We start from the raw sequence: 14295 nt of genomic DNA, 5'->3' as shown, positions 1-14295 counted from the left end.
AAATCCATAAAAAATTTCACTCACCATATTTGTTCGAATAAACGCAACACCATGCTCTGTTTAAAAGATTCTGACACGAAAATCGTTCGTTGTCTGGTCTTTTCTTCAAACTGCTGAAATTTCTTCTTGAACAAGCAAAAATGAATTTCAAAATAACATGTTCCTGTGCGTATTTGTTTTGAGAGCAGGAAAACTGTCCTTTTGATGGCTAAGAGGAAAATCTTACCTGACTTGCAGAGAGTGGAATAAACGCCCTTTCTGATCCTTTTGATTATAGATTAAATTATTGTATTTTTGGAGAATTAACTATTTAAGATATATATACGAGAACTATAACCATAAATGATTAGCTAAAATAAAATAAAATAAAATAAAATGAGAAGGCGTTTATTCGAACTAATACAGCCATAAAGTCACGATGTTATGCAAAGAAAAGCAGGCAATAAGGATCACATAAGGCAGCTATCTGCAAGCCAGTGTAAGAGACATATCAATGTTAAAATGATGTATGTGCATGAAGTGTAAACCAGAATGAGAATGTAACATTTTCACACACCCTAAATAAAAAAGCATCTCAATGATAATTCATTCATGATGTTGCATTCTGAGAATGACAGCTAGGTTATTGTCTCTTGTTCAATTTAATTCACAGTGATTTTGAAAACAAACTTCTAGTTCATGATTTCATGCATTAAGATGACAACCTTTTCTAATACACGCTTTTGAAAATGGCTGCAAACATGAAGTTGATTATGGCTGATAAATTTTAAATATAAGATTTTAAATTACCATAAAACAAATTACTGTGAAATGCATGTAACTATCAGCATACTAAACCAGGCATGCAACACAGTAATATATACTGTAAGAGATATATTTGTATATCTATGTCATTTTTCTCAATACTACTAACAGAAGGCAGCTCAAGGATTCTATTAATCCTTCAGAATTTCTACTTAAATCTCATATTCAATATAACCATACCTTTCATCTCCATCTCAATCTGCTCATGCAACATTGATTCAGGAGCTAGAATGCAAAAACAAGAGATTTTCATGATTAATTCCATGTACTTTCTGCCTCAATTCATGATTCATACAATTACAATTTTCTCTTTACTATAATAGAAAACTACATCCCCCAAATGCACCCCCCAAAATCCATGCCAAACAGATCAATGAGCTGATAAAGTACATGACAATGATGAAAGATTTTAAAACATTTTTATTTTAGGTTCTCTATGAAATTTCCACTTTTACTTCCACAATTCCCCATGCCTTTTACATGCACTGAGAAAAGCAATCCACAAACAAAAGGAATATTTCTTTTTTAATGTCTTGTTGACTGACTACTTGCTAGGAGATGAAATCACATTTAGAAGGAACATGCATTTTCTAACTTGCCACTTTTAACTGAGGGCCATTCTCAGATTTCCCTGCAGAATTGAGTTTTCTGCTAGTAAACACTCCTTTGATTTGAACCACCTTTAAAACTTCACGCAAAGTCCAATTATATGTTAAAGAGCAGAACAAAGAGTCCTCAACTCAAAATTACTTTTATTACATAAGGAAAAGTCACAGCCTTTAGACACAATCATCTCTGGGTGGCTTCAGAGAAAGCAGGTGCTCAGGTAACACTCTCATTCTCCCGTCTGTGTGACACAAGTCAGTGTGCTTGCCGCCCTGGCTTCTCAGTTCCTTGTGGTCTTTGGCATGAAGTTACTGACAAACTTGATGTTTTATTTGACGATGCTCTCTTTACTTCACGGGTTGTTTTAATTTTGGACTCTTTGAGTGTTTTAATACTTTTAGTGTCTGAACCAAGGGTAATTTTGGTAAGTGGTCTGGTTTGCAATTCTTTTGCTAGGTAAGAATAAAGTTTGGAAAAGGAATAAATTAGTTGTGTTTGTAAAAGTAAAACACACGTGGAATTTAGAGACGATGGAATGTCATTAGGATGAGAGGGTAAGCAGCACATTAGTCCCCAAACTAGGATATCTCTATGCTTACTACGCACATAAGAACTCTACTCAAACAGACTTACGGGGGTTCACATTCCTACCTGATTTTCATGGATAACTAGCCTATGTAAAATTATTAGGCCCAAATCGAAGAGGAACAGATAAAGACTGGCCTATATTAGATAATTAGATAACTGTGCCTGATCCTTCACTCTTCAAACACTGAAAAGTGGCTTCTCTTTTAACTTTCTTCAGTAAGGCAGTCTGGATTTCCCAAGGGAAAAAAAAATGCTCACGCACCAAGAACACTTTAATAATAGAATTGTTGGAACTGAGTGAACTGGAAATCCTGAGGCAAGAATGTCCAGCTCAAATCCACTCTGGGAACATGATGATGAAGCACTGTCCTAGGGCACTAGGTTCTTTAGGAAGCGAGTTGAAAGACCTACATTTCTCCCACCTCCACAACACACCAGCTCCCAATTATCTTGCTGCGGAAACCGTCACAGTTGTCACCTACGTGACTTGTAGACAACGCCTCCAGATAGACAGTTTCTTGTGTGATTACTGTGCTAGCCAGCAGCTATGGTGAAACTGAGAGTCAACTTTCTGGATGGTGGAATTTTCTACCTAATTTGCATAATTAGACCTCAGTTCTTGAGCTATCCCTTTCTTAGGCTTTGAAAATTAATCAGAAATAGCTATAGACCAAAATGTCAGATTAAGAAAAAACAAATCCTCCTTTTGGTGAGTGAGGATTGCAGATACATTAAGTGAATTAATGAAACTATCTCAAAATTCACTGCAGAGATGGCCGTGCACACAGCACTGTATTGCCCCCATTCATCTCTGACGCCTCAACAATAATATGGCCAGATCAGGGAAGAGCTAGAGGCCGCAGCTCTCCACAGACCCCTGGAGATGCCTAAACTTCTTCCACCAGCTTCCCTCCATGGGATTCAGTGAAGGTCCTTTGCTGCAGACACACAGCACAGGCTTCTAGTACCTGAAGAATACTTTTCTCATTTTATTAGCATCCAAGAAGAAAGTCCATGGAAGGAAGGAAGAAGTTAACCTTTGCCCAAATTTGCCCAAATTTGTGCCCCTTCTAGACACAGTGGTGAATTGAGCACAATAACAACAAAAATAATGATCTTGCTGTGAGATAATTCTACAATTCTGGGAGGATCTGAGACTATAAAGCAGCAGCATTTATTGAGAAATATCTAAAGACTACTAATTTTGGTCCAGACAGTGCCAGGCACAATAATAAATACTCAATAAACACTTGATGAACTCTAACATCTGAACCTTCTTTGGTACACTTCCTAGGCGGCACATTTGGTAAGTATTAGAAAAAAGAGCACATACGAAACAAACCTTGACTTCCTGAACTCAGATGTGAAAGTTAAACTTCCTTGAATCTAGACTGGAAAGTTACATGTTCTTAAGTTTGGCCAACGACTTGGCTGACTTTCATAAGTCATTTATGAATAGAGTGCTAATTTAAGGGTATTCTATTTAATATATTCATTGATTCAATCTGCATGATGGAAAAGCTGCATAAAGCGATGAGGATGAAATGAAGCAAGTCAGAGCTAAATAGCAAATAACCACTTTCTACTCTTAGTACTGCTGATGTTGTCTTCTCTCCGTACTCATTGTGGACAACGCAGCTGTACAATCCTTGGTCTACCAGCTGAACATTACATATGGTAAGTAACTGAGCACTGCCATTTTGTGACTGCTTCACTCTCTTAGATTCCTCTATCTTCACACCTTCATGAGTCCAGGTTACGTCAACGGAAGGTTCTTCTGAAACACAGAGGAATTGAGCCGTGTCGCCCCACTTTACACAGAGGTCCTGAAGATGCAGGAGAATCCTTGGCGCTTCATCCACTGGCTCTTCAGCACATTTCTCAGATAACTCAGTGCTTTCTGCAATTTGTGAAAGGGATGCAGTATGGTGCAACTCTACATCTCGAATGGATGTAGCTGTGTGGGCGGAACTTTGAGATACACCTTCAAAAACCTGAAATTCATATTCATATGATGATCCTTGAAATGACTTAATTTCGCTTTGAGATATTTTGCTCTCCTGCTTTGTGAAACAGGAATCTGCCACTGTCTGGGACTTGGTGGACTCTCTTACATTTTTCCCAGAACTTTGCCTAGCTAGGGCTTGCACTGTACGATCAAGTGACAAGAAAAAGAAAAGAACATTAGGATCTAAGCTTTGTCACCTGGCTAGGTTAGTAACATAAAATGGCACGGAAGATGAAGATGAAAGACGTCACTGTTACTTGGAAGCAGCATGCCAGATGCAGTGTGCTCCAGGATGTCAGGGTGACACAAAAGAAAATTCATTCCCAGTGATCCAGTGATGGATGGATGATGAAGGCTCATGCGGATGCCATACAGTATCTGCTTCCTTCTTTTTGTTGTCATTGCAGCTATCCAGAATGACATAGCCGCTCCCTCTTTTTTTCTGACTCTATTCGGGATATCATTTGTCCTCCCTCCACCATATACTTTATCAAAAATATGTAGCAAATAAATCATTAATGATGCAATGATGAGATGCTGTTTAGAAAAGTAAAAATGTCAAGCAAAGTTGATGCCTAACCAAATAATAACTAGTGTAATGCCCAGAACACGTACTTCAGTGAGATTTAAAGTACACTGGTTAAAATATAATTGAGGACTTAGGGGCACCTGGGTGTTACTTTGTTAATAAATTATGGACCGACCACAATATGCACCAAGACACACAGCAGAGACTCTCATTAGTAACAGTGGGAGTAGGAGGGATGCAGCAGATCAAAGTCTTTGAAGCAAGCCAGGCTTTCTTTACCTTTTGGAGTCACTGTGAGTATAGCTGCACAAATGGCTTCCCCAGCGCTATTGGCTGCTTTGCAAGAGTACTGGCCGGCATGCTCTGAGTAAGCATCAACTATAAGCATTAAAGCCATGCCTGTGGACTCCTCAAAATGGAAAACTACATCTTTTGTTGGTAGAATTGGTTGCTGGTTATGCAACCACTGGATTTCTGGCTTGGGAATGCCAGAAACCCTGGCATGGAATCTGACTGTCTCCCCGCTGTGCACCCTGAGGCTTGACAGAGGCTGGATGAAGATGGGCTTTTGGCCAAGGGGCTCCTTCTTAAATGAAACTGACGAAGAGACATGCCATTGAGAGTCTGATGTAACTTCTTCAAGTTTGCTAAATCCTGAAAAGAAGCATGCCAACCTTTAATGTCTTACCCTGCACTGAAACCAGAACTTACTGGGAGTTGTCTACAGATCTGTTGTAAATTTCAGTGGTGAACTAGAACCCAGACCAATCCGGATGCCTTGTCAACGTATGTCACTACATACACACATTGATTCAAAGTCACACAAGTTCCCTTCCATTTTCCAGACAAACATGCTGAGACATAACTAGTCTAAGGAACTTCACTACATTGTGCATGAAGGCAGTCGTGGAGTATGCAATTCAGTTTAGGTATTCTTGTCTTCTGTTGTTATTTTTTTCCCTCTGGTTGTCAAACCAGCTTTTCTTTTTTGTAAACCACACTACACTGATTATTAAGAAAACCTCTGGTTATTATAATAAGTGTTTAAAATCAAGGAAAAAAGCAAAAGTTGCCCTAACTCTTTATGTATTTGTATATGCTTAAAATTACAGAGACTAATTTAGCTCAGGAAAAACAGCCTGAATCTATAAAAATACTATCTCATTTTGAATCAAAGTGCCCCCCACCCCGATACTGAGGAAGTGTTTCTGATTGCAGCTGAAGAGCCCCAAGTAACAGAGATGTTAAACCGTCTTACAGTGGAGCCCCTCAACCCTCAGGCATTCTTTGAATGACAGTAAACACATCCAGCTGGTGTACAGACCTGAAATCACCCACTGTAGCTTCTGTGAAATCAGAATTGTGTCAGTACAATGGGGGGATGGTAACACTCTTAGACTTAAAAACATTTTTTTTAGAATTTGCATCCTAGTCAGATGAGAAAACAGATCTATCTAGTTCTTTAGCATATTTCTCCCCATTCTGATACATGCTGATCAGGAAGCATGAAAGCTGATGATGAGAGCAACACATTACAAACTTCTATGGAGACAAAGCAGGGCAAAATAAAAAATGATGGTTTGTGATTCATAATGAGAAGGGGTAACTGAAAAGCGAGAACATCACATATAACATGGAAACAATTAGTCACATTAAGAGAATGGTAGGACCAACGATGATTTACGTGAAATCCTTAGTGATTTGTTACTGACATTGTGAGATTAGATCCATATTTAAATGTGGTACTTAAAGTTGTTTTACTGTACCTTCCAGTCTCAAAGTGGCTGTGCTTGATACTTGACCTACAGCATTACTAGCAACAAAAGTATAAACTCCTTCATCTTCTGGAAAAGCTTCAGCAATTTCCAGCTGGTAAGTGTCTTCAAACTGAGTCATTTTAAAGAACCGAGATGGCTTGATTTTCTTGTCTTTGCTGTACCAAGACACTTTTAGATCTGTAACGTGAAAGGAAAAGGATCTTTAAATCACTGGAACAAGTGGATATTTTTATTTACCTGCAAACACAATATTGACTATATTAGTGACTAATTTTATATTTATCTAAATAACATTATACTTTTCTTTTGGGCATGCCACATCTGATCTTATATAATTTCATTTTTAAGAAGGAAACATGATTCTAGAAAAATCCAGCTTATAGATGGGTTATAATGTTTGAAAATTTACAATTTTAGTTATATTCTTTTTAACCATTTGCCTGTCATGCTATGGAAGCAAAGATAAGGTTTTGACATGTTCAGTCAAATGAGAAGAAGACTGTCCTGAGAAACAGTCATCATAAAGGGTTTGATCTGAGATTGTGGTTACCTACTGAGACAGGAAGTGAGGGAAATATGCATAGTGGTTAGGCAGAAAGACCCATCAAAAACAGACCTGAGAAGATGAACATTCCATAAAGTCTAAAAGAGACACCCTTAAAGGATGAAGAAAAATCTCTATTATTTTGTTACCAGTAGGCAAGCACTGGAAGGTCTCAGCAAAAAAGAAAATTTTTAAAATGGAAAGAGTCATGAAATTTGGGCATCCTAGATATATTTGGCTTTTTTCAAAGTAGGAGTAATAATAAATAATAATAAAACTAGCGAGTAGAAACCAAGATGGCAGAGTAGGAGGAGGTGCTCTCACTCCCTCTTGTGAGAACACCAGAATTACAACTAGCTGCTGGACAATCATCGACAGGAAGACACTGGAACTCACCAAAAAAGATACCCCACATCCAAAGACAAAGGAGAAGCCACAATGAGATGGTAGGAGGGGTGCAATCACAGTAAAATCAAATCCCATAACTGCTGGGTGGGTGACTCACAGACTGGAGAACACTTATCCCACAGAAGTCCACCCACTGGAGTGAAAGTTCTGAGCCCCATGTCAGGCTTCCCAACCTGGGGGCCCGGCAACGGGAGGAGGAATTCCTTGAGAATCAGACTTTGAAGTCTAGTGGGATTTGAATGCAGGACTTCGACAGGACTGGGGGAAACAGAGACTCCACTCTTGGAGGCACACACAAAGTAGTGTGTGCATCGGGACCCAGGGGAAGGAGCAGTGAACCCAGGGAAGACTGAACCAGACCTACCTGCTAGTGTTGGAGGGTCTCCTGCAGAGGCGGGGGGTGGCTGTGGGTCAATGTGGGGACAAGGACACTGGCAGCAGAACTTCTGGGAAGTACTCCTTGGCGTGAGCCCTCCCAGAGTCTGTCATTAGCCCCACCAAAGAGCCCAGGTAGGCTCCAGTGTTGGGTTGCCTCAGGCCAAACAACCAACAGGGAGGGAACCCAGCCCCTCCCATCAGCAGTCAGGCAGATTAAAGTTCTACTGAGTTCTGCCTACCAGAGCTACAGTCAGCTCTACCCACCACCAGTCCCTCCCATCAGGAAACTTGCACAAGCCTCTTAGATAGCCTCATCCACCAGAGGGCAGACAGCAGAAGCAAGAAGAACTATAATCCTGCAGCCTGTGGAACAAAAAGCACATTCACAGAAAGATAGACAAGATGAAAAGGCAGAGGGCTATGTACCAGATGAAGGAACAAGATAAAACCCCAGAAAAACAACTAAATGAAGTGGAGATAGGCAACCTTCCAGAAAAAGAATTCAGAATAATGACAGTGAAGATGATCCAGGACCTCGGAAAAAGAATGGAGGCAAAGATCGAGAAGATGCAAGAAATGTTTAACAAAGACCTATAAGAATTAAAGAACAAACAAACAGAGATGAACAATACAATAACTGAAATGAAAACTACACTAGAAGGAATCAAGAGCCGAATAACTGAGGCAGAAGAATGGATAAGTGACCTGGAAGACAGAATAGTGGAATTCACTGCTGCAGAACAGAACAAAGAAAAAAAGAATGAAAAGAAGTGAAGACAGCCTAAGAGACCACTGGGACAACATTAAATGCAACAACATTCACATTATAGGGTTCCCAGAAGGAGAAGAGAGAGAGAAAGGACCAGAGAAAATATTTGAAGAGATTATAGTCGAAAACTTCCCTAACATGGGAAAGGAAAGAGTCACCCAAGTCCAGGAAGGGCAGTGAGTCCCATACAGGATAAACACAAGGAGAAATACGCCGAGACACATAGTAATCAAATTGGCAAAAAATAAAGACAAAGAAAAATTATTAAAAGCAGCAAGGGAAAAATGACACATAACATACAAGGGAACTCCCATAAGGTTAACAGTTGATTTCTCAGCACAAACTCTACAAGCCAGAAGGGAATGGAATGAAATACTTAAAGTGACGAAAGGGAAGAACCTACAACCAAGATTACTCAACCCAGCAAGGATCTCATTCAGATTCGATGGAGAAATCAAAAGCTTTACAGACAAGCAAAAGCTAAGAGAATTCAGCACCACCAAACCAACTCTACAACAAATGCTAAAGGAACTTCTCTAAGTGGGAAACACAAGAGAAGAAAAGGACCTACAAAAACAAACCCAAAACTGTTAAGACAATGGTCATAGGAACATACATATCGATAATTACCTTAAACATGAATGGATTAAATTCTCCAACCAAAAGACACAGGTTTCCTGAATGGATACAAAAACAAGACCCATCTATATGCTGTCTACAAGAGACCCACTTCAGATCTAGGGACACATACAGACTGAAAGTGAGGGGATGGAACAAGATATTCCATGCAAATGGAAATCAAAAGAAAGCTGGAGTAGCAATCCTCATATCAGATAAAATAGACTTTAAAATAAAGACTGTTACAAGAGACAAGGAAGGAAACTACATAATGATCAAGGGATCAATCCAAGAAGAAGATGTAACAATTATAAATATATATGCACCCAACATAGGAGCACCTCAATACATAAGGCAACTGCTAACAGCTATAAAAGAGGAAATCGACAGTAACACAATAATAGTGGGGGACTTTAACACCTCACTTACACCAATGGACAGATCATCCAAAATGAAAATAAATAAGGAAACAGAAGCTTTAAATGACACAATAGACCAGAGAGATTTAATTGATATTTATAGGATATTCCATCCAAAAACAGCAGATTACACTTTCTTCTCAAGTGTGCACAGAACATTCTCCAGGATAGATCAGATCCTGGGTCACAAATCAAGCCTCAGCAAAATTAAGAAAATTGAAATCATATGAAGCATCTTTTCTGACCACAATGCTATGAGATTAGATATGAATTAGAGGGAAAAAAATGTAAAAAACACAAACACATGGAAATTAAACAATACGTTACTAAATAACCAAGAGATCACTGAAGAAATCAAAGAGGAAATCAAAAAATACCTAGAGACAAATGACAATGAAAACAAGACGATCAAAAACGTATGGGATGCAGCAAAAGCAGTTCTAAGAGGGAAGTTTATAGCTATACAAGCCTACCTCAAGAAACAAGAAAAATCTCAAATAAACAATCTAAACTTACACCTAAAGGAACTGGAGAAAGAAGAACAAACAAAACCCAAAGTTAGTAGAAGGAAAGAAATCATAAACATCAGAGCAGAAATAAATGAAATAGAAACAAAGAAAACAATAGCAAAGATCAATAAAACTAAAAGCTGGTTCTTTGAGAAGATAAACAAAATTGATAAACTATTAGCCAGACTCATCAAGTAAAAGAGGGAGAGGACTCAAATCCATAAAATCAGAAATGAAAAAGGAGAAGTTACAACAGACACCACAGAAATACAAAGCATCCTAAGAGACTACTACAAGCAACTCTATGCCAATAAAATGGACAACCTGGAAGAAATGGACAAACCCTTAGAAAGGTATAACTTTCCAAGATTGAACCAGGAAAAATAGAAAATATGAACAGACCAATCACAAGTAATGAAATTGAAACTGTGATTAAAAATTTTCCAACAAACAAAAGTCCAGGACCAGATGGCTTCACAGGTGAATTCTATCAAACATTTAGAGAAGAGCTAACACCCATCCCTCTCAAACTCTTTCAAAAATTGCAGAGGAAGGAACACTCCCAAACTCATTCTATGAGGCCACCATCACCCTAATACCAAAATCAGACAAAGATACTACAAAAAAAGAACATTACATACCAACATCACTGATGAATGCAGATGCAAAAATCGTCAACAAAATACTAGCAAACAGAATCCAACGACACATTAAAAGGATCATACATCATGATCAAGTGGGATTTATCCCAGGGATGCAAGGATTCTTCAATATATGCAAATCAATCAATGTGATACAGCATATTAACAAACTCAAGAATAAAAACCATATGATCATCTCAATAGATGCAGAAAAAGCTTTTGACAAAATTCAACACCCATGTACGATAAAAACTCTCCAGAAAGCGGGCACAGAGGGAACCTACCTCAACATAATAAAGGCCATATATGACAAACACACAGCAAACATCATTCTCAATGGTGAAAAACTGAAAGCATTTCCTTTAAGATCAGGAACAAGACAAGGATGTCCACTCTCACCACTATTATTCAACATAGTTTTGGAAATCCTAGCCATGGCAATCAGAGAAGGAAAAGAAAAAAAAGGAATACAAATTGGAAAAGAAGAATAAAACTGTCTCTGTTTGCAGATGACATACTATACATAGAGAATCCTAAAAATGCCACTAGAAAACTACTAGAGCTAATCAATGAATTTGGTAAAGTTGCAGGATACAAAATTAATGTACAGAAATCTCTTGCATTCCTATACACTAATGATGAAAAATCTGAAAGAGAAATTAAGGAAACACTCCCATTCACCATTGGAACAAAAAGAATAAAATACCTAGGAATAAACCTACCTAGGGAGACAAAAGACCTGTATGCAGAAAACTATAAGACACTGATGAAAGAAATTAAAAATGATACAGACAGATGGAGAGATATACCATGCTCTTGGATTGGAAGAAGCAATATTGTGAAAATGACTATACTACCCAAAGCAATCTACAGATTCAATGCAATCCCTATCAAATTACCAATGGCATTTTTTAATGGAACTCGAGCAAAAAATCTTAAAATTTGTATGGAGACACAAAAGACCCTGAATAGCCAAAGCAGTCTTGAGGGAAAAAAACGGAACTGGAGGAATCAGACTCCCTGACTTTAGACTATACTACAAAGCTACAGTAATCAAGACAATATGGTACTGGCACAAAAACAGAAACATAGATCAATGGAACAAGATAGAAAGCCCAGAGATAAACCCACGCACCTATGGTCAACTAATCTGTGACAAAGGAGGCAAGGATATGCAATGGAGAAAAGACAGACTCTTCAATATATGGTTCTGGGAAAACTGGACAGCTACATGTAAAAGAATGAAATTAGAACACTCCCTAACACCATACACAAAAATAAACTCAAAATGGATTCGAGACCTCAATGTAAGACCGGACAGTATAAAACTCTTAGAGGAAAACATAGGAAGGACACTCTTTGACATAAATCACAGCAAGATCTTTTTTGATCCACCTCCTAGAGTAATAGAAATAAAAATAAAAATAAACAAATAGGACCTAATGAAACTTAAAAGCTTTTGCACAGCAAAGGAAACCATAAACAAGATGAAAAGACAACCCTCAGAATGGGAGAAAATATTTGCAAGCAAATCAACGGACAAAGGATTAAACTCCAAGATATATAAACAGCTCATGCAGCTCAATATTAAAGAAACAAACAACCCAATCCAAAAAGGGGCAGAAGACCTAAATAGACATTTCTCCAAAGAAGGCATACAGATGGCCAAGAAGCACATGAAAACCTGCTCAACATCACTAATTATTAGAGAAATGCAAATCAAAACTACAATGAGGTATCACCTCACACCAGTTAGAATGGGCATCATCAGAAAATCTACAAACAACAAATGCTGGAGTGGATTTGGAGAAAAGGGAACCCTCTTGCACTGTTGGTGGGAATGTAAATTGATACAACCACTATGGAGAACAGTATGGAGGTTCCTTGAAAAACTAAAGATAGAATTACCATATGATCCAGCAATCCCACTACTGGGCATATACCCAGAGAGAACCATAATTCAAAAAGACACACTCATTGCAGCACTATTTACAATAGCCAGGTCATGGAAGCAACCTAAATGCACATCAACAGATGAATGGATAAAGAAGTTGTGGTACATATATACAATGGAATATTACTGAGCCATAAAAAGGAACGAAATTGGGTCATTTGTTGAGACATGGATGGATCCAGAGACTGTCATACAGAGTGAAGTAAGTCAGAAAGAGAAAAACAAATATCATATATTAACGCATGTATGTGGAACCTAGAAAAATGGTACAGATGAACCAGTTTGCAGGGCAGAAGTTGAGACACAGATGTAGAGAACAAACATATGGACACCAAGGGGGGAAAGCCGCAGAGGGGTGGGGATGGTGGTGTGATGAATTGGGTGATTGGGATTGACGTGTATACACTGATGTGCATAAAATTGATGACTAAAGAACCTGCTGTATAAAAAAATAAATTAAATTAAATAAAAAAAAACTAGCTATTTCCACACAAGGATTTGAACCATCTTAAAATGATAGAGAATAAAAACCCCAAATCAAGGATACATATTACTATGTTTTTACAGTTTAAGATGATGTGTACTTTAAAAAAAATTATACTTCCATTAAAGCAACAGCCCTGTAAGTCAAGCGTGGATTCAAATTTAGTTACTTGTTTTAAAAGCCAAAAATCAGAAGCCATCTTGTTTTTGGAATGTGGTCACTATATTACCTCCTTATCTCAATACCACCCATGGGGATCTTCTAATAGTCCAGTCCTCTAGTATTTGTTTGCACTGTTGCATAAATATTGGTTTATGAATATTCCCCTGCTTCCCAGTAGTTGTTATAAACTACAAGTTCCCCTTTTAAAGAAACAAATCTTTTTATTTCCTTAGGTAGCAAGGTAAGGTAGGAAATGGAATCCTGACACTACAATTTACCAGCTGTGTGACCTTAGACATGTCAGTTAATCTCTGGACCAGTCTTCTCATTTGTAAAATAAGATGCATAATAATTCATGGGCTATTCATGGGCTATAAAATTGCTGTGTGAATTCAATGACATACACAGAGGAAAGGGTTTTATAAACCACAGGCACAAGTCAGTCATTAAAGTGAGAATGTCTAACATCACAAGGGATCAGCAATAACTTACCTAATAAACAGGGCCATAGGATATACAAGTAATACCATCATCACATGGGATGTAAAAGTCATCCTACAAATACTTGGTTTGTTTGTTTAAACATCAATGGAGAGACGCAAGAGGGAAGACATATGGGAACATATGTATATGTATAACTGATTCACTTTGTTATAAAGCAGAAACTAACACATCATTGTAAAGCAATTATACCCCAATAAAGATGTTAAAAAAAAAATCAATGGAAAGGGAAGGATGGAGAGTTTGGTACTCTCTCTCCCTCACAAGGTTCCCTGCTTATTCTTCCTGACAACTTCTTCCTTTGGTGAACTGAGTGAAGCAGGAGAACAGGCATGAATCGTCAATAATAAATGAGCTAAAGGGCAAGACCTGTTTTGGTAATGGACTTGGTACTTTTGACTGGGCTGCCACTACCTGTGTCAGTCACTGGCCTCTCATGGCTTCTGTGAGGCCACCCCACTGCCCAGTTCCTCACCCCCACCACTCCATTGTATTTGGTGCCTGAGTCTCGTTCATTCTACCTCCTGGACTCTGGCACAATCTACCCCCATCTTTCTCCTGACTCAGTTGTCAACACTTTCCAAGCCTATTATAA

At 38.3% G+C, this 14295-nt stretch overlaps 1 protein-coding gene across 6 annotated transcripts in view; it reads right to left on the bottom strand.

The window, feature by feature from the left end:
- TTN (titin) overlaps window positions 1-14295 on the bottom strand; it is a 281676-nt gene that overhangs the window by 220720 nt on the left and 46661 nt on the right. For all 6 annotated transcript variants that reach the window (XM_082658166.1, XM_082658171.1, XM_082658170.1 and 3 more), the window contains exons 43-44: window positions 6302-6490; window positions 985-1029 (exon numbers count right to left, since the gene is read on the bottom strand). In XM_082658166.1, coding sequence (XP_082514292.1) covers window positions 985-1029; window positions 6302-6490 — 234 coding nt within the window. The remainder of the gene's footprint in view (window positions 1-984; window positions 1030-6301; window positions 6491-14295) is intronic.

The sequence above is a fragment of the Grampus griseus genome (assembly GCF_964374135.1).
Source record: "Grampus griseus genome assembly, chromosome: 7".
Lineage (NCBI taxonomy): Eukaryota > Metazoa > Chordata > Mammalia > Artiodactyla > Delphinidae > Grampus > Grampus griseus.
Note: the sequence above shows the minus strand (reverse complement) of the source record. Positions and strands in the feature narration are given on the sequence as shown.